Source organism: Catharus ustulatus, chromosome Z (genome assembly GCF_009819885.2).
Source record: "Catharus ustulatus isolate bCatUst1 chromosome Z, bCatUst1.pri.v2, whole genome shotgun sequence".
Taxonomy (NCBI): domain Eukaryota; kingdom Metazoa; phylum Chordata; class Aves; order Passeriformes; family Turdidae; genus Catharus; species Catharus ustulatus.
This window is the reverse complement of record NC_046262.2, coordinates 41,839,413-41,865,755: the sequence shown is the minus strand read 5'-3', so window position 1 is coordinate 41,865,755 and position 26,343 is coordinate 41,839,413. Positions and strand designations below refer to the sequence as shown.

The following is a 26,343-nucleotide window of genomic DNA, read 5'->3' as shown; positions in this document are numbered from 1 at the left end:
AAAGCAATACACCAAGAAGCTAATAAACATTTACCTTTAGAAACACGTTGCAATTTTTAGAAGTTTGGTTTCTGCACACAGCTATACACACCGAAAGTCTATTAACTTGTTAAATTCCAGTTTAAATTCATTTTCTAATCTATATTTCTCAAAAAATATATCTATACTATTTATATTGGACACACATTTGAATATATTTAGTAGTTTCCACTTTCATTTTGCTTTCCTCTGTCATAAGCTTCTCCACTGTCTTTACAGGGTTTCAAAAGTACCCATCAGCTCTGTGGAATAGAAAAGTGTATTAAAACTCCTTGCTTCCTAATATACTGAAACAAGGTCTTCAAATGCTGTGAACCAAAACGCAGTATTGTTTGACTAAGATCAAGGGATGATCTTTGGCCATTTCTTCTCTTGGAAGAAAAACTAATAACCATTTAAGTATAGTGGTGCAGTGTTTAGCTGCCATTGAGAAAAACTGCTCAATGGACATGGTTTAAATCAAATCAGGATTAAAGCAATTTAATTATTTACTACAAATGTTTAATTGTTTGGCATTAGTGAACAAGGCACTTCTGGATCAGTAAGACAATAGATGAGCCACAATATTAGATTCCTACAGAATGTGGACATCCAGATGGTCTGTAGCCTCAGCGTCTGTTCTAAACAATGCGATTAGATCAAGATGTGCAGGGATGTGACCACTCAGGCTTTGTACAGCTGCAAAGATGGAAATCTTATAACGTCCTAGAGCAAACTGTTCTCATATGTACCGCTGTCACAGTGAAAACACTTGCTACTTGTGTCTTATGCCTTATGATTCAAATTTGCAGGTTTTTAGTTGTTGCCAATTATCCTGTCACCATGGATTGCTGGAATTAGTCTTGCTCCATGTTCTCTGTCCTGTATTATCACATAGCTTTATCTTCTCTTCTTAAAGACTAAGAAGACCTAGATCTTTCAGCCTCTCCTTATAACTGCATTCACGTTCCAGCTGTCTTGGAGGCCTCCTCTGGCCTCATTCTAGGACATTGATGTCCTTCCTGTACTGGGGAGCCCAGAAGCACTCCAGATACGGCCTCACAAGTGCCACACAGCAGGAAGAACCACTTCCCAAGGCCTACTGACTATGCTCTTGATAATACATACCAGAATGGCATTTGCCTTCTGTGCTGCAAGAGCACATACCCAGCTCATATTCCACTTGATGGTCACTAGGATCTCGGGCCTCTCTCTGGACAGCTATCCTCCAGTTTGGATTCTTGACTGGGCTTGTTCCATCTCAGATTAAAAATCTTGATCTTGTTCTTAATGAATTTCATGTCATTTCTATCCAGGTCCCTTTGAGTTGCAGACCTGATGTCTAACACTTTGTCCATGCCCCTGGTTTGATATCAGTTGTAGGCTTGCTGATAGTGCCTACTGTCTCATCATCCAGATATTAATCAAGACATTATAGATGTCACTACTGATCTCTGAAGAGTCTTCTGCTCAGTGATTATTAGCTGGACTTTGCAACATCAACTGCCTGTTTATCCCACCCGTATGTATCATGAATCTGGTTATAAGGAGACTGTAGAAAACTGTCCAGTTTTTGCTAAAAACGTGGTATGCAATGCTCAGTGTTCTCTCTTTATCTGAACTGCTCATCACTTGAGCAAATAAAACAAAGACCTCAGTCAGGAATGATTTAACCTTGAAGCTCAAGTTAGCCAGTTAACTTGTGGTCCTTTGCATATTTAGAAATGGCTTTAAGAAGTTTTGCTCCGTGAATTTTCCAGGTGCTGCAGTAAGACTAACTACCCTGTAATTTCTTGAAGATGGGTGTAACATCTACCAATTATCAATCTTTGCATATTGCAAAGACCCTTTGAGGATTCAAATGTTAATGAATTCACAATGACAATGGCAATTGTTGAAATGGCATTGACCAGCTCCTGCTGCACCCTCAGGTGCACCTTGGGCTCATTGTTCCATGGGTACTACATTCTTTTTTTCATACTCTGGTAGGATGTGGGAATCTTAAGGATCAATTTTACTAGTGAAGAAAAAAGCCTTGAAGAAAAGAATCTTCTCTAGACCCTTGTCACTAACTCCACTGCCCCATGGAATATATGGAAAATATCCATAATCTCTTTAGCGTTCTTTTTCTTACTGTTCTATCTACAGAAACCTTTTTGTTGCACTTCAACTTCCTTGGCAAGTTTTAGCACCTCTTGGTTTCCTAGACATGCAGGTAATGTCTTTGTATTGCCCTCTATGTTGCATGTCCTTCCTACCACATTTTATGTGCTTTCTTTTTGTGTTTGAACTCACTCAAGAGCTCAATGTTTATGTTTGCAGGCCTTATTCCACACTTGCTTAACTATTTTGATACTGCTATGGACTTCTCTTTTGCTCTGAAGAGCTTTTTCGTTAAAAGCTATCCATCTCTTTTGCTCTCCAAGGCAATTTCTAATGGTGTCCTCAAAACAGATCCTGAACAGAAAAATGTTGTCTTTTCTGAAGTCCAGAGTTATAATTCTGAGGTTTTATTTCTTGCAGTCTTCTCAGTGGCTCATAAACTCCATAGCTTCATCTTTATGTTTGCTGTAACCAAGACTGTCCTTGACATTTAGATGTTCAACCATTTCTTCTTTGTCCATGACAAATTCAATGGAGCATGTCTCCTAGTTGATTCACTGATGATCTGCAACAGGAATTTTCAGAACTCTACAAAATCTTTTTAACACTGATAGAGTAAAATCACTGTAAAATCAGAAGTAACTGATTTTTTTTTTCTTACTTGACTTCAGCTGTGACTAAAACTTGTTCAAATCATGCAATCTTGTGTTGCAACATTACATTGTGGGACTAAGGTCTCCCAGTCAACCTATTCATGTTTGATTCTACTCATTGCTTTGGAAGTTTTGTTTAGGTTATCCTTTAACAAAATTTTTAGTGATGTTTTGCATATGCTTTAAAAACAGTAAGACTGCAGAGAAGTATTTATTTTAAGTCATACAACCATGGCATATCAGAAGAACTTCTAGCTAAAGTCTTCCAATCACAAAGTTTAAAATGTGGAGCCAATAAAAGTTGAATTTACTTTTGGAATATGTATTTTTTTCAATAAAATATTTCTTTTCAGCTCTAATTTTTATTCTTCTTTCAGGCTGTCCTAGCAGTGGAAACATTTCTGAATGTAATACTTCATTTGGTGGTTTTCAAGGATGTATGCGACTTATTTCCATTGGTAACAAAGCAGTGGATATGATCTCTATGCAGCAAAATGGTTTTGGCAATTTCAGTGATCTTCAGATAGATTTATGTGGCATTACAGACAGGTGAGAAAAAAATGTTTAATCATTCATTTATTTTTGTCTATGTTCTGTTTCTAATAGTGACTTAACGACAAAGAACAGAACACTTACAAAATTACATACTGTTTCTTTTGTAAGAATTCAGAAATCCAGAATAAATGCAGAATACGTAGCATATAGGAAGTAGGCCTCCTTTTACTGCAAATAAAATATACTTTTAGTAAAATTATATTTCTGATAAATTTTAAATATCTCACTCTCTTTCTAAGTAAGCTGCAGACACAAATACCCTACTGCAACCTGTAATTCGATGCACTCTTTAAAAGACCATGTTTTTTACAAGAAAGAAACACAGTAGGTAGTATCCATCACATTGAGTGAGCAATTGTCTTTTAGACCATGGTCAGAACCAATCTCGTAACTTGCAATTAGCATCTCTCTATAAAAGAATGGCTAGTTGAAGTGTCCCTCCCCAGAAAGAAAGTCACAGCCCAAAGAAGAAAGTCTGTATACATTTCCAGAAATAGAAAGGCTTGATGGAAAGACATTGCTCGACTTCAGTGTAGTGAAAGCAGAGGGGGTTGCAGAGCAGCAGAGCTTGTTGAGGAGAGAGGGAGAAAACACATAGTCAATGGAAGGAGAAGTTTTTTCTGTAGACTCTAGAAAATGTAGTCACACACAGCTATACTGTCTTTAATCCAGAAGTTTTTTACTTGCAGATTAAAGGAACCAGCAGGGTGAGGGGAATTATGTGCTTTTGAATAATTGTCCCTCACTTTCTATATTTCTAGTCCTCATAACGTGCCTTTTTATTTCAAAAAGTCTGTCTTTTGAATTATAAGACTCTTCAAAATTTATATCTTTTGAGAAAACACTGTAGGCAGAGATCTGCTTCAAGACAATAGTCAATTCCAGGATTAGTCACACAATTCTATTTCTGTGACCTGCTGTCCATTCCTAGAGATAACACAGTGTACATCTGTCCATGTTCATATTTTGGAAACACTCACTACTCCTTATAGATGAAAGACGACAAAAATACTACCTATCTACCTAATTCTTCATAGAAGAAGAAAAATGTCCAAGACGAGGATAAAAGTTCTGCCTACAATGTGATCCTTTCAATTGTGTTTGTAGTGTGTATTCTCCCTAGTATTTCTACACCTATCATACATTAAAAACACATGCTGTTCATATGTATATAAATATATATGTATAGTAATTGTGCTAAGTTATCCCTAACTGAGCTAATCCTGACTTTGCAGTAGGCACTAAGTGTGATAGAAATGTTCCAAAACACAGTTTGTCCTCAGTCAAAACTTTACTATATGGCTTATTAAGGACTTATATTTGGGATGCCATATACATTGATGTTTCTTTTTTGCCTTTGTTTCCTACTACTGCCTTTGACTTATTTTCTTACTTTTCAGTCATAACAGTCTCCTTCCTCTCCTCTTTGATGGACCTCATGACACTTTCTTCCAGCTTCTAAAGCACTGCACCACTGCTGTTTTTTGAACTCTGGAATTGAACTTACTTCTGTTTGTTTTCTTGCTTATATAAATACAAAATCAGGAAGAGAATCAGGTCAAAATAATCTAAGTAGGAATCTGCATATTCTTTATTCAAACACATTAAAGGATATCTAAGCAAGATTATGAGTGAAACATATCACCTGATTGGCTCACAATACAATTGATAACAATTTCTGTCTGATTTACCATGAATTTTCCAATGTTTACAGTAACTGTGGATATCCTAAATGTTCCTCTCAGCATTGCAGTTTAGAAGCCATGTCCTCCATGAACACAGATATATGTTACCAAAATTTTTAAAGGAAAATGGTGCATTCTTTTTAATGTAGTGATTCCAGCTATTTTCAGTTTTGAATGACCATAAGATGCAAGTTTGTACATGCAGGTTTTAAAAAGATGGTAAGTGTATAAATAAACAGTAAATTATATTTAAAACCACTACGTAAATATCAGTATATAGAAATCCAGCATTATTTAGAGTTTACAAGTGTCAGAACACTTAATTCTTACTACTTCCTCACAGTTTATTGAGTTGAGCTTATATTACTTTCATACTTCAAAATTATGTGTGTTTTCTCAAGATCAGTGATACAAAAGGAAAACAATATCTTTGAGGGAAATTTTTGTTTGGTTGGTTTTGTTTTCTGTAATATTTACTATTGTTAATTTATGCCTCTGCTTCTTTATTGACTATTGGACCTTTCTTTCATTGGCTCTGCCAGATTTAGTTTTCAGTTCCCAGCATGCTTATCATATGTCTTCCTAATTTATCAAAAGTACAATCCACCCATTTTAATAAATTTCACTACCCTCATTATTATTTTTTTTTTCTCAAAATAGACTGCTTTTAAAAATCCTATGTGATCTTGTGCTCTCTTGCTTCTGGGGAAGTTTCTTTCTCATTTCCTCACTCGTCTTATTTAATAGCTGTAGCTCATCTTTTGGAACCAGATTCATGTCTCTCTTTATTAAAATACAGTAATTTCACGAATACAAGCCGCAGTAATTAGACAAAAATTTTGGTGGAAACCCGGAAGTGCGGCTAATATTTGGGTGCAGCTAATCTATGAACAAAAATGTGATATCTGCCCTTACCTAGTATCATACCAGTCCCGAGCCGAAACAGTTTGAAATCCATGGTTTCCCGTTGTTCCAACGATGAACCAATCAGAGAACAGCTTATTGCCTGCCTGTGGATGGCGGCGTTACTGAGGGGCGGGGGTTGTTATCGGGGTGAGTTACCTCAGCGAGTTACCTCGGCAGTTCGATAAAAGTGTGTGATATTTCTCTGTACTTTTTAAAGTGTTTTCAGTCTTGTGCGGCTACGGGGCTGGCTGGGCTCGCAGGGAGAGGACTGGGGGAGCCTCTCTCCCCGCAGGGAGAGGGATGAAGTGGGCGATCGGCTCACAGGGAGAGGGCTGGGGGAGCCGCTCAGCCCGCAGGGAGAGGGGTAGAACGGCCACTCGGCTCACAGGGAGAGGGCTAGAGCGGCTACTCACCCCACGGGGCTGCGAGGGCTGCAGCAGCCGCTTGGCCACGGGGCTGCGAGGGCCAGAGCGGCCGCTCGCCCCGCGGGGCTGCGAGGGCTACAACGGCCGCTCACCCCGCGGGGCTGCGAGGGCCAGAGCGGCCGCTCGGCCACAGGGCTGCGAGGGCCAGAGCAGCCGCTCGCCCCGCGGGGCTGCGAGGGCTACAACGGCCGTTCGCCCCGCGGGCCGTGAGGGCTACAACGGCCACTCCCCCTGCGGGGCTGCGAGGGCTACAACGGCCGCTCGCCCCGTGGGCCGCGAGGGCTACAACGGTCGCTCCCCCCGCGGGGCTGCGAGGGCTACAACGGCCGCTCGCCCCGCGGGCCGCGAGGGCTACAACAGCCGCTCCCCCCACGTGGCTGCGAGGGCCAGAGCGGCCGCTCCTGTGCCAGCACGGAGATGTGGCTCTGCTCGGAGCTCAGCTGCCTGCCCACGTGGCTGAGCGGCTGTTTAAAGGCAACGCGGATCCATTGGGAATGCTCGCAAAATGACCACACTATTGTTCCTGTCTTTTTCGGCTTGTAAATAAAGGGTGTGTCTTTTTTCACTTGGAAACAATGTTTCCGAGGTCGGCAGTAAGCCAGTAAGCCCTGGCGATCCTGCGATTGTGTTACTAAATCACGACTTTGTGAAAGTTCGCGGCGAACTAAAGTGCGGCTAATATTCCGGGTGCGGCTTATTTATTGACAAAGACATCAATGTTGCCAACACACCGGATATGCGGCTTATACTCCGTGCGGCTTGTATTCGTGAATTTACTGTAATTCTACATCCCACCATAAATCCCAGGTGATAAAGCACATATATTTGGCAAAACTAAAACTGCTTACACATTTTAAACCATTTTTAATAGGTAGCTTGTGTCATTCTGTGCACGTCATTATTTGAGAAACACTGCTTTGTTCCTACCATGATTTCTAATTGTCTTCAAATGGCCTAAGCTAATGAGCATTTTTGCCACTGTGTTCCTGATAGTAAATATCTCTCTACAGGTGAGCACAAACAAATCTCTTCTTTGTCTTGGAGTCTTTATGAAAGTCTTCACATCTCCAATTCCAAATCATGAAACATGGCCCAAATTCCCCAGTTATTGATGGCTTTTGTAATATGACACCTAAATACCATGGTTTTATAGTAGTTTTACACATTCAGACTGCATGAAAAAAATTATAATTTACTCTTTGCATAGAAATCTGGATTTATATGCAATAGTAAATAAACTGAAAACAATTCTATTTAAGCCATTATTTACCTCATATATGCACATTTAACATATGAAGAGTATTCTTTATGAGATTTACAGTCTTCATGGAGAGATGGTTAGTTAATAATTCATTTTTCTGAATATAAATTATTATATTTTTATTCATTCTATACAAATGCTATACCATTTTCCTGTTTTCAATTTTCTCAACTTGATAAGCTTTCTAATTCCTTATCCTATTCTTATATTTTTATGACTGTTTGCAGTGATCAGTCTTCCCATGATCCTTCATTTAGCCATTTCATTACATGATATCTTTATATTGTTCTATTGCTCATATATCTCTTATGTATGCAAACAATTCCCTTCATATATTTCTCCCTAATATATTTTTTCCCAGCTCCTTTATCAATATATATTAGTTTAATAACTCCTAATTAGATATAAACCATTCACAAAATCATTTTTAAGGACACAATGTCATCTAAATACCTTATAATGTTGGCATATCTAGTCTCTTAGGAGAGAGTACCAGATGGGTCTGCCCTAATTATATTGAACCCTACTCAGAAACATACAGTTTTCTTCCAGGAAAAAAGAGCTCTTGCGTTTTTGTCCTGGCAGTGGCATACAAAAAAAAGGATTGAATGGGTTTGTATCATTAAAAAGAAAAAGCCAAAAATAAAAATGGTGATCTCTGCACAGTTCTGATTTTTTTTTTTTTTTTTTTTTTTGTAAATAAACAGAAGAATGAAGAAATAATAGGTATTAAAAATGCAGGAGTTATTTGCTTTTTTTAAAGGATCTTTTAGCCATAATTTAGAACCATGATAAAGAAATAGCATATAAAAAATGTGTCTAGCTGAAAATTGTCTGATACAAAATTCTTATTTTTTACCTTTCTTTATCCCAACTACATTCCAGATTCATATTCTTTACTGAATATTAGTTTGTAGTTATTAATGGGCTGCTGCCTTGGTTTAAAATATATAACTTTCAGGAGCCATACACTTAAAAAAGCATATTATCTAGAAACATGTGGTAAATGCTTAATCAGCTGTTGCTTTTCTTGTTTTAGTAGACATGGTGATGAATCCAAAAATTATTTTATATAGATGAAGTATCAGAAATACTGTTTCAAATATGAGAAATATTTTTTAGAAGGTTAGCTTGTTCAAAGAAAACTGTGTTCTAAATCTTGCTTTGGGGTAGGTTCACAGGGTATAATGTATTTATGCTTTTACTTTGATGTAGCTAGTGGCTACTTTCTATTGTACATTCTGAAGCAGAGGAAAGAAGGTAATGCTAAAAGATTTAAATTTAATGTTGAAAGATTTAAATTATACTCTTAACTTGTTTTCACTTCCATTAGAGTTGGTTCAAGCATCATTACTTTCATTGAAGTTTTTGATTTTGTGAACAATATTAGGAAGATTAATTAGTAGGGGCAGGGAGACAGTACAAGTAAAGACCATGTAAAACACAATTTTTGGAAAATGTCTTTATCAAAAAGGCATAAGACACAAAATGCGACTGAAATAAAAGTAGAGTAGCTGTCAGTGAATGCACTAACGGTCTTGAATGGCAGTTTTGCTAGATATTTGTATTTATAATAATTGATGATTAGTTATACCCAAAGAAAGTAAAATAGAGCATTTAGCTAAGAAACATTAGCATGTGTATAATTGTAACCCTGGTGCCTAATTTTTATCTTCAGGTTCCAAAACAGAATTCATTTAAACATATATAGTCCGCTGACTAGTCCTAGGAATACATTTTGTGAGTGAGAAAATAGATACGAGATCAGCTCTTTCACTGCCAAAATATATCACAGATTTTCTTGAAAATAGATGACTTCTATTGATTTACTTACTTTACCTATATTTCACCTGCTACTTTTTTTTTTAATTCCCTTCTGTGAAAACCACTTATCCTTGTTTATAAACATGAAAGAAAGATAAAATTCTTTGAGTGCCATGAGCAGTGAATGTGCAAAGACCCTGCATTATTTATAGGGTAGATGTGTGAAATGCTGGACTTCCTGCATTCCTAGTTTAATATTCTTCTAACATTTCTTGAATGAATAAAGGTATTTTAAGATCCTGTGAATGTTAGCAGGCATGTCATTTTAGTTCATTTTTTTTCCTGTGGCTAGTGTCAACTACAGTAGATTCACAAATACAAGCCGCACTGAGTATAAGCCGCCTCTCTGGGTGTTGACAAATATTTCGGTTTTGGTCCATAAATAAGCCGCACCCGAATATAAACCGCTCTGTCGTTCGCAGCGAGGACCCACGTGCAATTAGTAACAGAACCGCGGGAGGGCGGGGTTTACTGGCTGAGCTAAGGCTGTGCAGGCTCAGCCCGCTAGGGGATGCTGATGGGGTCAGGTGGCCCAGCCCAGTGCTGCCGTTCGAGGCCGGCCGCCGCTGCCACTGGGCTCGGGGCCACCCGCTGCTGCCACTGGGCTCTGTCACCCTGGGTCGGCGCTGCCCTGCGGTGGCAGGCAGGGACGGAGCTTCCCCCGCTCCTACGGCAGTGGCGGCGGGCGGGGATGGAGCTTTCCCGCGCTCGTGGCGCTGGCGGCAGGCAGGGACGGAGTTTTCTCGCGCCCGTGGCGCCGGCAGCGGGCGCGGACAAAGCACCCCGCCTCCTCCCAGAGCCACAGCAATGGCTGCGTGGGGCTCCCGTCGGCTCCCTGAGACACGGCAATGGCGGCGCGCGCTTCCACCCGCCTCCCCAGGTCACAGCAATGGCTGCGCGGGGCTCCTGTCGGCTCCCGGAGCCGCAGCAATGGCGGCGCCCCCCCCCCGTCCTCCCCGAGCCGCGGCAATGGCGGCGCGCACTTCTCCCCCCCTCCCCGGGCCGCGGCAATGGCGGCGCACCCCCCCCCCCATCTTCCCCAGGCCACGGCAATGGCGGCACGGCCCCCCCTCTCCTCCCCGGGCCACAGCAATGGCGGCGCAGGGCCCCCGTCGGCTCCCCAAGCCGCGGCAATGGCGGCGCGTCATCCCCCTCATCCTCCCCGAACCGTGGCAATGGTGGTGCGCCCCCCCACCTGTCCTCCCCTGGGCTGCGGCAGAGGAGGGAAGAAGAGAGCTCTCCCGCCTCTCTCCCCGCCCCCCGTGCTGCCTGCAGGGAACCAGGGCAACACAGTAACACTGTAACAATCGCCGAATGCCGGCTTTTACTGGCAGGTGCTTGGCTCGGCGCCCTGGCTGGCACGTCTGGGGTTGTAAATGTCAGAAAATTATTCACATATTAGCCGCCCCCGACTATTAGCCGCACTTCCGGGTTTCCACCAAAATTTTTGTCAAATTGCTGTGGCTTGTATTCGTGAAATTACTGTAATTTTACACTTTCTGTGTTGTATCAGACACATACACTCAGTGCAGTTAGAATGTTAACTGATTTCTAAGGTGAAAAGCTAGTTAATAATTGGTTAAAAGCTAGTTAATAATTAGTCGAAGTATGCCAATCTATTTCAATATATTTTCAGCTGCACTTATAAAAAAAAAGATAATTTCTTGTTTTTTCATGTCACAATTATTTTATACTTTGATATAGTGCTGCAGTCTTAAACACTAAGTAGTTACAGGTACAGTAAATTCACGAATACAAGCCACACTGAGTATAAGCCGCATCGCCGGGTGTTGGCAAACATTTCATTTTTTGTCCATAAATAAGCCGCACCCGAGTATAAGCCGCTCTGTGTTCGCAGCGAGGACCCGCATGCAACAAAGTTGCCAATTAGTAACAGAATCACGGGAGGGCGGGGTTTACTGGCTCAGCTCGGGCCATGAGGGTTCGGGGCTGCCGACAGGGCTGGTGGCCCAGCTCAGCGCTACCACTTGGCAGGACCGCTCGGGGGCGGCTGCCACCACCGCTGGGTTTGGTCACCCCGGCCCGGCGCTGCCCCATGGCGGCAGGTGGGCCACAGAGCCCGCCGGCACCTGCGGCGGCCATGGGAGCCGGGGATGGAGCCTACCTGCTCCTGCGGCGGCGGCACGCAGGGACGGGAGCCCTCTGATCCGCGGGGCCAAGCGGAGAGAGCTGCCCCTGCCTCCCCTGAGCTGCGGGGCCAAGCGGAGAGAGCTGTCCCTTCCTCATCCGAGCCGTGGGGCCAGCAGGACGGAGCTGCCCCGCCTTCCCCGCCCCCTGTGCTGCCTGCACAGAGCAGCTCCACCCGCCGCGCAACAGAGTATCAATTTGTAACAACCGCATAAATGCAGGGTTTTACTGGCAGGAGCTCAACTTTGCAGTTTGCACTGACTTGGTTTGCACTCCCAGGGTTGAAAATGTCAGAAAATTATTCACATATTGGCCACACCTGAACATTAGCCGCTTTCACGGTATGAGAGCAAAATTTTGGTCAAAACAGTGCGGCTTGTATTCGTGAAATTACTGTAATTTTTTTTTTTTTTCAGTCAACTATTGTATATCTAGAAGAAAGTAATCAAAACTCTTCAGGATCTTAGTCATTACCTGAATGAAAACTGTTTTTGCAAGTAGTTGTATTGGGAATTACATACTGAACTCTTTCTAGGATAGAAAGTAAACATGATTTTGGAATAAGAAATAGATGTCAGGTACCACGGTCAGATTTATTTGTTAGGTGATTTTTTTATTATTTGTTTTACAAGAATAGAAAGAAACCTGCTGTGATGTTGCTTTAATCTTAAACATTCTCGCAAGCTTATTAAATAATGAAGACTTTTTTTATATGCAAAAGGAACACCAGGGAAGAGATGATCTAAATTTTCTTTTACTTACATTGACATCTTTACCAATGACCTTGATGACTTCCTTCACTTTATACTTCTTTTCCAGGATTTTGATTTTCTCCTAAGTACAAGTGGCATCTAAGTGAGGAGAAAAAAGGGTGAAAATGCGCATTGTTTTTTCTTTTAGGTGTTTGCCTAATTACTGTGAACATGGTGGTGAGTGCTCACAGTCCTGGAACAGTTTCCACTGTAACTGTGCCAATACTGGTTACAAGGGAGCTACATGTCACTATCGTAAGTTTTCTGATTTCTGACTATGCTTTTACTTCTGATTGCATTTCTTCACCGCAAAACAAAAACAAAACAAAAGAACAAGCCAAACCAAAAAACATTTGAACTTATCATTCATAAAATATTCTCAGTCATAAAAATACTCATAATTTGGTTTGAGGAAAGGCCTTGGGAACTCAAAATATGTAACCAAAAATTGATTGAAAGTTTGTTTCAACTTTTTTGTATTTTATGAGAAAGTAATCTCCTCTCTCATCCATATAATTCCATTTTCTGAATCAATATATCATTTAGAAATATGGTAAATTCATCTTTAGTCATCATAACAACCAATATTTAATATTTCTGAGTCAGTGGGACTACATGCATGTCCTATGCTAAACCTAAAATACATGTTTATGTAGTTTGCTGCATCAGGAGGTAGATTAGGAGAAAATAAAATAAACCTATTTTGAAAACTTAATTGAATGTAACAGATAATTTCACAGGAGATCCTTTACTTTGTTATTGGTTTCAGCATGTTCTGGGAAGACAATAGAATAAGTACTCTGGCTTTCATTACATGCCTCTCTCTAATAAGTAAAAATTCATATAAGTTTACTGTTGGCTTTTTTTTTAGATACAAAGATTGACCTAATCATCAGATAAATAATTCTGTTCTTATATATCATCTGTATAAAATGTGCACAATTATTTTTGGCAGCTTTTACAAAAAGAATGTATGTCTATCCAAATGAGATTTTTTTGAGAAATGAGATTTTAGAAGACTGGCTATTTAAATCTTGTTCGTATAAAGTCAACAGCAGTCATAAATCAGTATTAAGAAAAACCATGTAACATAGAAAAAAAAATTAGTAGAGATGCCTTTGAATACCTTGGTGTATATCATTAAACTCTAATGAGCTCACAATGAAGATGAAGGTAATTTGATTTATTGCAATTTGAAGTCACAAGCTGAATCATCTGGTGATGTCTGTGAAGATAGAGAGATGCTAGGGTTTCCTGATGGTTAGGACTCAATGAGAAATGTAATTATATGAGTTACTGATTTTTTTTAATTGTCAAAAATAATAATGAATAATTGAAATTTTGTCATTTCTAAATTTAGCTAAAAGTATTTACTGTTATTAACCACAAAACTACATTTTAAAATTGCATAAATTGTTTATTATGTATATTTCATAGGGTAAGTAAAATGAATGGTTATCTTTTTCTTAGTTATTGCCATATTGTATCAGTAACCATCAGGCAAAAAAAATAGAAGGATGACACTCTTTGGCAGAATTTTTTTAAGTTTTGATATCTGATAGAGCACAATTTAATTTTGAAATGAAAGATTAGAACATTAAGACTGCTCGAAAGAAATATAATGGTTAAAGAAGAATTTAGATTAATGTGTCTAGCTGTGATATTATCATCATGCTTCTTGAGATACAGTTACAGATGTGGATTCATACTTTTTTTTTCTCAGATATTTGATGTATAAGATGTATCACAGATGGTTTTTTTTGTAGATACAGACTGATATAAAGTATACATGACAAGGAAACAAGGAGCTGTCATTTTGTCTTTGCTTATTTAGTTCTTTTGCTGAAATCTCTGACAAGTCACTTGCTTTTTTATTTAAAAAGGGAAGAAAATAAAAAGTGTGAAAGCCAAAAAAAATGCTTACCTTATGCATTTCATTACAACAGCAGCGACAAAAATCTGAGTTGGTTGAGGTAGTTAGTGGGGGTTTCCTCAAAATCTGATTACCAGGTTCTAAGTAATACTATTGGCATTCTAGCATTATTCAGCAATTTTGAAACCATTTACTCACCCATATTTCATGGTTTTCTCCCATAATTTTTGAGCTGGAAATACAGAATAAAATGCTTAAAATGCACCTTGTGTTCTCCATGATAAGTAAAAGCAAATACACTTAACAATTTCTAACAAAGGCATAGTGTTGATTGCATGAATTTTTCTTCATTCTTTAGCAGAGACATAGCACACACCCATCTTCTTTTCCCAATGTCAAGGGTCATGCACCTTTTTTAAATCCCCTGAAGAAAATGTAAAATCATGCCATTACATCTGTGATGGAATGTGTTCTTTTACAGCCATCTATGAGCAATCATGTGAAGCCTATAAGCACAGAGGGAACACTTCAGGCTTTTACAATATTGATTCAGATGGAAGTGGCCCATTGGGACCATTTCTCGTATACTGCAATATGACAGGTGAGGTGATAAACTTCCTTAACTTACGGCTGTGACTGTATGCATGGTCATTATATTGAAACATGAGTTATCAAGTGAGAAGTCTTTGCAGTTCATGAATTTAATGTAAACATACACAACAAAATGAAGGTGACTCCTTAGCTCAGGATATTGGGCAAATAATTAGGCATAAAAATTAGAATTATAACAGGATTCAGGCTGTGAAGCTAACACAGCATTCCTGTTATGCTTTGCATAAATGGGGCATGTGTTCCATATGGAGACAGTGTCATACTAGTTCATTTTTTGGTAAGCAGTTTTATTTTCACTGAAATAGCCTCTCAAGGGTACTTAAAAAAATGATAAATAATTTATGTTTATGAGAAATTTGCTGAATTTCCCTGATAGCCTTCTGAAAAAGATTAATTTAGATCTGTCTTTTGTTGGGAGCAATGTAGATATTAAACTTCATCTTTCAGTGTGCAAGGTGATCTTTTGGAGAATACAAATGCACCTAGTGGAACCCTTACAGCCTCACATTTGGACACACTGTTCCCCTTCTGCAACCAGTACTTTGAATCTGATCATGTATATAACTAGAAGTTTTAGCTGTCAGAGTTTGGTTTTGGTCTGCTTTTTATCAAAGCAGTTGATGTTATCTCTGTGGTATATGGTATATTGGTATAAGTCCTTTTAACTAAGCTTAAATTTAAATGAATTTCTGGAATTTATTGTTACTGGATTTGTGGCTGTCTCCTTTACTGTTTACCAAGCCGCTTTTTTTTAAATTGCTTTCCAGCCAAAATGATGGGAATATTTTTTTGTTTTGTTTAACAAAAAATTACTTTTACACAGTTATAACTGTTGAAAAGAATACATGAATAAACTAGATTTTAACTAGATAGAGCTACGTATGCTCTAAGCACTGAGAATTTGAAACCTTATAGTAAGATTTTGATGTTGGCTTGAGCAATTTACCTAATCTTACCATGTCAGCTCCTGACTTTGACTTCTACAGTGAACTGTGCTTTTTCACAATAAGCACACTTCAGATTGGCACAAGCTCTTAAAAAGAAATATTCTAGTGTCCTGTGAGACTGAAAGAGACCAAAGAATCATGGCAGAAAGATGACAATTTTTCTAAGTGTGTATAACTCTCCAAGGTACAGTGTAGTGTCTGATTTATCCTTGTGTGTCCATGAACAGCTGTTCCTGTTTTCCTGTCACTCCTTATTCACCACATTAAGCAAACATCATTGATCAGCTCTTCATCTCAAGATGCATTCTGACAGGATGAATCCTCTATATTTGTTTTGTTCCCAGTTTCCTCATGACTGGTATTCCCTTTTCCCACCAGAGGCAGGGAAGGCAGATGCCCACATTTCTTACTGCACTGCCTTGTCTTTGACATTCATGGGGCTCTATTTTCAGGCAGCTGGGAGGGAGGTGCCATTCCCTGATTTTATTCTTGGAGGTCAGCTTCAGAATCAAAAGCCTATAGTCCACACTGTCAATTAAAATATCACAAACTTTGCAGTTACCTGTATTTTTTTTTTTTTGTAATTTTGAGAGTGCAGCAATGAGTTAACTATCCAAACTGCTTGTCTTCATTTTTATGTTCATTGTAATGTTTAGATGTATTTGTGTTTGTGTGTACATTCATTGACCAAAAAAATCCACAACTGTAGAAAATAGAATCCAAAGCAAACAAAGGAACCAAAATTTAAATTTGTATTTCTAGCTATCTATTTTTCATTCTCTAATTATATCCTTAAAAAAACCCTATAATTAGATAAAAAAATATTTTATTTACTTTTTCTGACTAGTACTTATCTCTAAGTGACCATATGTGCCAGTTTTGCACATTTGACATTTGGTGAGGAGGGAAGAAGCCACCCACAGAACTGATTTTTTCTGAGAGGAGCTGCTGAAAACTGCCTCTGTGTCTAACAAAAACCAACCAGTGGTTAGTTTTGAGAACTGACAACCTGTTAAACCACCGAGAAAGCTGAACAGACCTCTGTGAACACACATTTAAAAACAAGCAAACCCCAAGGAACTCCTTTTTCCTTCTGGCCTGGAAATAAGTAACAGGCCAGCCCAGTCCCTCCATGCAGCCAGGTCTAACGATTTCTGGGCAGAGGGAGGGGAGACCATCGGCCGCCGAGATCCTGACTGCTTCCCCCTCCTCCAACACAACCAGGCTGTGGCTCGGCTGGAATGCTCTGCAAAAACTTCTGAGCAGGGCAGGGAGAGCCATTGACCCACAAATGCTGTGCTCTAACCTGGCTGCTAAGATCCTGGCCTTTCCCCCAGCACAGCTGCCGGAAAATCCTCTACCCTAAACAGCTCAGGCCACCTCACAGGGATCACACCATATGCAGGCCTTGTGCGAGACACTAACTCTTCCACTGCACAGGTGAGACTTGCAGACCTTCCATTCCCTCTCGTGTGGAAGAAAAAAGGAGTTGAAGACACGTAGAAAAACAACATTAGGACACTAAAGTCAATAAAGTAAAAGTAATGTCCCAAATAGGAGGGATTGAGGAGATCCCTCACTCTTTGGCTGAAATCCTCTTGTAAAGCTATTGAAAAGGTGTGATTGATACATCAGACTCTTTTTTCCCTGTAACTCATTAAAAAGTATGAGGTAGTTAAAGCTTTCACATTGTAGACATGAGCAAAGGTATCCATGCTGAACAAGATGTTGAAGTAGCTGTAATCCCATAAAAAGTTTGAATAGAGAGAGAGAAACATGATGAAGACCCTTTGCCCCCAGTGAAGGAAAAGACCTCTGTTCCCAGAGATTAAGATGATTTCAAAAATTGATGAAGAGAACCTTCTGAACATCTCATCTTTAAAATAAGGATATAAGTTGACATAAGTTGACAATGCCCTCAAAAACAGTTGTGGGGAAACTGTAAATCGAGGAGACAGACTTTTACACAGTGATCAGATTTCTGTTCTCCAGGGCTGCTGATTCACTGTGATGTTGAAGCCACGAGAGAATTGTTTTTTTTGTAGAGAAGTCTCCATGGCATGATGAGAGAGACTCCTCTCTCTAAAAAAACTGCAAAAGGACTATTTTAGAGATGACAAACTGATTAATCTGTTTCTGTACATTATCATTGTGAAAGAAAAGAAAGTGCAGCAGAGAGGAGAAGTGTTCTAAAAGTTTTATTCTGATTCTTATTATTATTTTAGTCCTAGTAATAAAATTCCTCTTTATACCCTTTAAAGTTTAAGCCTACTTTGCCTACTTCCTAATCCTATCTCACAACAATAAATAAATAAATAAATAATTCTAGTGAGTGCACTAGCAATTTAGTCCATGCTAGACCCATCACATAAATTAGTACATTAGCCAAAAAAAAAATCTCAAATTAGGAAATCAAAACCACTACACCATAATTCTTTCCTCTTTATAGATATTTTTTAATATCTGCCATGTGTGGCCTATATTCAGCTGATGAAATAAAATGTAAGTCTAGTTAGAATACTACTATTAGAGTGTCTGAAATATTATATCAATAGTAAAATTTAGAAAAAACCAATATTTCTCATGTTTTTTTCAAATTACACTGGCCATGAAGATGCAAGTGACCTTGAATCCAAATTTGACTTGACTGTCCCAGATGGGCTTTAACTGAAAGCCTTCTCAGCCCTATTTTGAAAAGAGTTTTGGGCAGGAGAGTGAGACTTACAGACTCTGAATGTGAGAGTTGACAAACTCGGTTTTTTCCTATTCACAGGAGAAGGTGCATGGTAAAAATACAAAACAGAAGTATGATATGAGCCTTCACCACAACTACAATTTAATTTTAAGTGGCAGTAGTAATTCACCTTCATGTAATCTTATACATGAAGTATAGCAAACACAGTACACCCAAGAGACTTCTGCTTCTTTGTGTAACAGAAAGGGCTGTAGGCCATTTTCTCATACAGAATAAATTAATTCAAGATACAAGGATGTATGTAACATAGGTAGATTCTGGGATAGAATTAGTGTTATTTTATGCATTATTTAAGCCTGGGGAAAGTAACAATAGCAAGTGTTTCTTTCCTTCTAATCTGTCATTGCAATTTACCAAGCAAACAATATTTTATTTCTGATACAAACATTTGGGTGTCATCACATATTCTTTCCTTATTCAATAATCCTAACTAGTTATATATCTGTTACAGTCATGGTACAATGATCTACCTGTGAATAGAAACAATGAATAATTGTTTTCATTTTTGCTCAATGATTTATGTCAGTTTCATGGGCCCCAAAGTGCTTTCTGTCATTAAAGTAGTTGAAGTTTGGCTCTTTCCATTACTAACTTATGCAACTCTCTCATTCTTTACTACTTTTCACGTGTGTTTTGAAAGATGCAACGTGGACAATTATACAGCATAACAGCACCAACCTAACCAGAGTTAAAAGTGCTAATCGAGAGAACCCACATACTGTGTTTTTCAAGTATTCTGCCAGCCTTGACCAGCTTCAGGCTACAATAAACCTTGCAGATCACTGTGAACAGGAGCTTGCTTACTACTGCAAAAAGTCAAGGCTTTTAGATAAGTCAGGTAAGTAAGGTAGAGAAACTTTATTATGTTGCATTGTACCTTTTATTTTAATGGCTACTAAAGTTATTTATTTCTATCAAGGCTATGGCATTTTACTGCTATGAAGTTTAACTACTTCAGATATTGAGTTCTCAGATTTCTGTAAGTTGCCAAGAGATATATGAACCAGGAAAATACGAATGTCAATTTATAATGATTTTCTTTCAGAGAAATAAATTCTCAAATTAATTTCTCTCATAAGACTTTTAAATTAATAGAGATAGTTATTAGCAGATCCCCTCTTGTTTGGTCTTCCAAGATTTTTTTTAATGTTAATGAAGGAATTAAATTATTATTGGGGAAATATCTTCTTAAAAGAATACAAATTAGTGCATAGATACCAGCAGAAGTTAATGTGTGCACTTAAGTGCATATTGTGAATACTTGACAAAACATATCAATAACATTGAATTTCCACTGTTCAATATAAACAGTCTTAAAAAGCTCAGTTGTTAAAATGTGGATTATTTACAAAATTATAATTGCTTCAAGAAATAAAGAGTGGTCTGATCTACTTAAAGAAAGGTAAAGTTATGTAGTCTATTTAAATTTTAATTCTAAAACTAAGTTACATTTTTTAACTTGTGCACCAGAAACTCTTAAGGTGCTTCTTTCCTCTGCGTGAATGCCTCTGCATGAAGCCCACTCTGGTTCTATGTCTAAGCTCTTTCCCTATATATTCTTTCTCCTTAATTATGGCATGGACATCTCTGGGCTTCTTAGGCTGGTGTTCACTCTTGGAAGAATATCTGTTTGAAAACACCTCCACAGCAAAAAAAGGAACCTGCTGCTTAAGATGTCCCAATGAATCTTCCTTTTACTCTGGGCTCCAAATTAAAGCTATATTAAGATGTTCAAAAGCCTGGTTTGCCTCAAGCAGAAAGTTTAAAGGCTATTTTTTTTATTTTTTGTCTAAGGAGATTTCATGTAAATGTGCTAAAATAATTCACTATCTATACTGTTATGCTGTTTATATTACATATAGCTGCATCTTTATAATATGCACTTGAAAGTGCTAAAATAAATGTTTTAAAAGTCTGCAACCAGTCACTTGTAGTAATTCATCTAAAATTTAGTCTTGAATGCTAAGAATAAATAGACATGTGAAAGTTATATGAGATGTCTACAAATTTTCTAAAAACATTAATTTTTTAAACACTGTTTAATCACTCTCATTTCTACTATTTATAATCTTCACTAGCTATGCCTGAGAAATAGAAAATTTGGTGATGGTTATATAATATATTTTTTGGAACATGCAGTCCACCTAGTAATTCTTAACTGACTGTATTTTAGAAATGCATTGTATTCAATCAGCCTGGATAGCATTTGCAAATGATCTCATTAAAAAAGTCATCAGTTAATACATTTATGTGATCATTATGAAGAAATCTCTAAGCATTTTAATTAATGACTTCATTTTGCATAGGCAATACTTTCTGCCAAGGCAGGGAAAAAAATCCGGGCTAATGCGGTATGAACTTGCAGCATTTCAGTAAATACTCTCTCCTCACCCTGCTGTATGAACAAATAACAGAGACCAGCTTTTAAACATACCCCAATGTCCCTAGTGAAACACTGGGAATGCTAATTCATGACTACTATATAAACCTAAGGCATGCTGTTAAAGCAGCAGAAATATTCTGCTTTTTACAGTCTTAGTTGTTAGAACCTTTTTAAAGTGTCGCCTGATAAATTATTTATACACGGTCTCTGGGTTTTCTTCCTCCTGTGATGGTTTGCAAACACAAACACTATTATTGGACATTGATGCCATTATGCAAGCTTGACTTTTCGAAAAACTGCTCACACTGTTTTTTGGCCTGCTGGGCTGACAGTTGTGTGGTAATGAATGCAGTCAATATGTTTGCGATCTGAAAGATTGTCAGTATAACAGAGGTCTTATCTAACAGTGAGGTTTAATAAGCAGTAGCAGTTGTAAGTAAAGTTGAGAGTAGAATAAATTCCAGCTTTTTCATGGGACTAGGTGCTGAGAATGGAACTCCAGCAGAAGCAAAAAGAAATGCATAAGAAACTCTATAATTTAACAGTACTTGATTTCTTCTCATGCCTTGATTTTCATGCTTCCATCACCCTTCTTCCATCTCATTTGGGATGGTTTCTCTTTATGCTTCATATCATTTCACTGTTATGTGTTCTGTAGATATTTCTTCTGGTGCTATTCTTGCTTGGCAATATCTTTAAGCTTATTCTGCAGAACTGTAACATTAAGGAAGCATACAGTTTTATCATTTTTCTGTGAACAATGCTGACTTGATGTACCAAAGAGAGATGTGGTGGTCCTGGGCAACCTCACTTCTGTTCACCAGATATATCATAACTTGCTTATGGGAGCACCATTAACATGATTTCTGTTGTCTCTGAGTATATAAAATCTGTATCTGCTGTCCATGACCTAATAGCTGTCTTTGGGCATTTCTGATTGATAGCACTATTCAGCTATGTGAAGTTCATCAGAGATGTGGGTAATAGTACTCTGTAGTATCTTAGTAGTGGGATGAGGCTATTTCTTGACTTTCCTCATTTTATTTCTGGTTCCAAAATCTGAAATTGATTTTTACTTGGGAATATAAACTACCCTGATTTTTAGGATGATTATATCTCCTCTTTCATGGACCATTTTAAAATTAATTATATAAATGGACTGCTTAAGATAAATTATTCTAATATCATGGCTGGCTGAACTAGGTACTGTGAATTCCCGTTTGCTCAAATGCAAGCAAAAATCTGTGACAATTGTTTAATATATGATAACGAAGAATTAAAATGAATAATTACTTATCAAATAAAGGTGGAAATTTATTTTTTCCTGGTCATTTAAAGGTTTTTGATTTTAGCAGGGATTTTTGTCTTCTTAACCTTTTGGAAAATTATTTGGATGAGAAACCTAAGAGAAGTAGGAGACAAGACTGGACGCTGATTTTCTCTAACCTGCTTTTTAGATGGAGTGCCACTGAGCTGGTGGATTGGAAGAACCAATGAAACTCATACTTACTGGGGAGGTTCTTTGCCTGCTGTACAAAAATGTGCTTGTGGACTGGAGGGAAGCTGCATTGATTCCCAGCATTACTGCAACTGTGATGCGGACAGGGATGAATGGTGACTTTTTACTGCTGATTATTCACAATACTTTTTTTCATTAAAAGTAAATAAACAAAATGTGCAGGCCTTAGCATATTTATAATACCAAGGCAGTTGGAAATCTAAGTTGCCATAATGTCATCTGATTCTTTGCTACAGGACTTAATTTTTCACAGAGTTATTGCTGTATGCATTAAGTATCATTGCCAATTCTTTCACTCTAAATTTTGGGGAAGGTTTAATTTTGCAGATACTTTCTAGTCTTTTAGTATATTGTATGTTAAAGATTAAGGCAACAGTTTTTTAGCACAACTTCAGTTAGTTTTAGACTTCTGAGTGTAATTAAAGTTATAAAACATTCTGTGAAAAAATTTAATTTTTAGCATAATTTATAACTACACTTTAGGGTTTAAACTTTTTACACCCTTCTTCTTCATCTACAACATGGATAATTAAAATTAATACTCTTGCCATCAATGAAGCAAAGAACTCTTATGGAATCCTGTTCAAAGAGAATGAATTAATTTCTAGGATGTATATCTTGTGATTGTGCCTATAATTCTCTGGGGTCATTTATGATAACTTTCAAATAAATAATATAATGGATAAGTTCTTGTTACAATGTCAAATCTGAGCCTGACTTTTGATGTAGTAGAATCAGATACAACTTTCTCAACTATAGCTCCAATGCAGTATAGGATTTGATAAAGCAGAGGGGCTTTTCAAATGAAATCTCTTCTGTTGAAGAAACTTTGATGATCTTAAAATTGTGAGGTCCATTTAAGTTATATAAATCAAGTTCAGTGAGTACATTAATACGTACATTTTTTAAAAATACATCAATATCTATTTTTTTGAATGTGGGAGAATGTAAGGAAGATACTTAGGAACAACTTGATGTGTGCAGAGTCAAGCAATACATTATTTTTTTCTTCAGAAAGTCCAGGCTTTCTTGAAAGGAGGGACTAGTGAGTTGGGTTGGAAAATGCTCGTTCCCTCAACATGTGCAAGAAATTCAGCAGACACAGAAATGGAAGTACAAGAAAAAGATAGTTGAGCAATTCTTCACAAGCTTCAAAGATTTCTGGAGAAAAGAATTTAGTATTGCTGTAAAATTCACAGGGTGATATCTACAACATTTATTTTGATAAAGAGAATAAAGAAACACACATAACACTAAGGATTCCATATTATTATGCTGTAGGAAAATAAAACCCATATTAATTTCTAACATGAAAATAAGTGTTAAAAGATGAATGCATTTTGAGAAAAAAATGAGCAAGGTTTTTAATATATGTAAAATATTCTTGCTCAGTCTTGTCATTTATTCCTCATACATGTAAAAATGTTCTTAGTTTTGTCATTTATTCAATCCATGCTCACATATATAGGTTAATTTATAATGGTAAAAATTTTGTAAAAACAGTAGATAAGAGGATTATGTGCATGTCTTCACATGCATATCCAGTAAGTTGCTGAGATGTTTATGAGCGTATTAAATTGAAAGTATAATAAATCTGGGTTTATATTTCTGTTTGTATCCAATTTTGACACTTACAAGTAGAGATTCTTCCCAGTGATTCCAGTGTTCGGTGGTTATGTGTATACTCATTTAGTACTTGTGATTAATGTTGCATTTGGTTCCCTAGAGACTGCTGTTTTGGATCAGTTGACTAGATATTGTTCACTAGGTGGAGAAAGTAGGTAGAAGCTATGCTTGTTTGAGATGTGTTTTGAGCATAAAGAACTAGTTACACACTGTAGTTTTGAAACACTGGTTTTGACAATCTACTTTTGTAGTGAAATCTATCTTATTTTATACACTGGACATAGATTTAACTCTAAATTCCTTATTTGACTAATCAAAAACTTTAAGTTTCTAGAACTCTAGAACAGTTATATTATTTTTTTAAAAAATCTGGTCCTAAAAATTTCAAAATTTGAAATCTCCGTAGAAGATAGTTTCTGTTCAGTTTCCTTTTGTTTACAGCATCATTTTACTGAAGCAAACACTTCTGGTGTTTTGAGGGATTTTCTTTCAGTTCTAAATTAGAAACCTGCAGTATCTCACCTCATGAAAAATTAACATTTGAAAAAAAACTCCATGTTTTCATTCCTCACTTAAGCAAAATAGGTTACTGAAAAAATGTCCAATTGTTTGCACTGAGCTCCAAAACAGATAAACAGAAATTGTTTAGAGAAATATAAATACAGGAGAAAGATGAGGATGATAGGAAAGGGAGAGGGGAGAGGAGAACAAAGTCACTAATTGTATTCACCATGATGGTGGAGCCTCTCCCTATTGTGTTAGTCCCAGTGCACTGTGCACTTAAAGACAAGGTTCTTAAGCCCAATTACATTCTCAGAGACACATGGATTTCTTCCTGAGGTATGTATCATGTTTAATCTCTAAGCAGTGGAGCCTCTAGATTACTTCCCCTCTCTGAGTTTCTGCTGTTTATTCGGAACTATCTGCTTTGCCCTGTAGAGGGAAGATTCAAGCACAAATGGACAGATTGAATTTTCCAGAACAGTCCTGAGAAACTGAACATTTCCATGGGTTTAGGGAAAGGAATTTCAGGGCCAAAACTAGTGCTTATGAAATTTAAAAATTCAGTTCTGGCACTAAATCAACAAAGATTTTAAACAAGGAATTAGGACTAATATTACAAGTACTAGATTTGTGCTCTGAGTGCAAATCTTTTCTGCAAGTTTCATATTTGTGGTGTATACTGCTTTTCCTGTAGTCACCATGACTTTATACATTTCTATTTGATTTCTTAAAGTTTTATCAAGGTGGAAAAAATAAAAAAAAGTAGACTTTCTTGAAAGTTATGTTAAGCCATTAAATATTCCATATTGATGATGAAGTTAATTACAGATATAGTAACTCCTCCGAGATATAAAATTCTTTTGCAAATTTGACTTGGGCAAATTCATTGACTTAGGCAGTCAGTTTTCTTATACTTGTGTAGAACAGCATAACCATAAAACTAGCCACTTCCAGTTAAATTCTTTCACTTCTGTCAATTGAACCCAATATCAACTCCAAAGCATATGTTTCTATTCACAATTTTTTGTATCACGCGTATATAAACACATATGCACTCATGCATATTTAGGCAGCCTTTTTTTAAAGTTTCTTTCCTTTTCCTCATGAATGTGTCAACAATAATGAAATATTTTTTGGAAACATTTAGGAGAGCTGTGGCTTTCATTTTACCTTTTCAGGACTAATGATACTGGCTTCCTCTCCTACAAGGACCATCTGCCAGTTACTGAAATTGTGATCACTGATACTGACAGACCAAATTCGGAAGCTGCTTACAAACTGGGACCTTTGCTTTGCCGTGGTGATAGTAAGTAACTACTGAAAAGTTTTGCAAACAGAGATGCATTTTTTCTGTAATAACTTTTAAATGTTGTTTGTTACAAGCCTAAGATAGGCTTCTTCAAAAACTTAACCCAGTTCTTTTTGGAATTAGGAAAAAAACCCACCATCATTCAATGCATACCATCGACACTGTAAAAATGCATTTTTCATGATACACATCAATAGTGAAAACAAAAAGTACTATAATAGTTTTCAAACAGATATTTTGGTTTATCCAACTGGAATTACATTATGAATTAATGGACACACGAATACATGATCAATTTAATTTCATGATGGGGAGTTCATAGCTGGTTACCATGTCTTGCAGACATACCCTTTACTAGCTATGCATGCATCCATTACAAAACATTGCACGTATTATCTCCTCTGAATTTCTGTGCTGCTACAAAAACTATACTATGGGAGAGTAACTCAATGTACACAATATCTACATGCAAATATACAACTACT

General features: G+C 37.5%; 1 protein-coding gene across 2 annotated transcripts in view; it reads left to right on the top strand.

The window, feature by feature from the left end:
* LOC117010618 (contactin-associated protein-like 4) overlaps positions 1 to 26,343 on the top strand; it is a 238,988-nt gene that overhangs the window by 161,358 nt on the left and 51,287 nt on the right. For both annotated transcript variants that reach the window (XM_033085306.1, XM_033085305.1), the window contains exons 10-15: positions 3,152 to 3,323; positions 12,479 to 12,585; positions 14,685 to 14,804; positions 19,158 to 19,355; positions 22,358 to 22,514; positions 25,728 to 25,855. In XM_033085306.1, the coding sequence (XP_032941197.1) occupies positions 3,152 to 3,323; positions 12,479 to 12,585; positions 14,685 to 14,804; positions 19,158 to 19,355; positions 22,358 to 22,514; positions 25,728 to 25,855 (882 nt within the window). The remainder of the gene's footprint in view (positions 1 to 3,151; positions 3,324 to 12,478; positions 12,586 to 14,684; positions 14,805 to 19,157; positions 19,356 to 22,357; positions 22,515 to 25,727; positions 25,856 to 26,343) is intronic.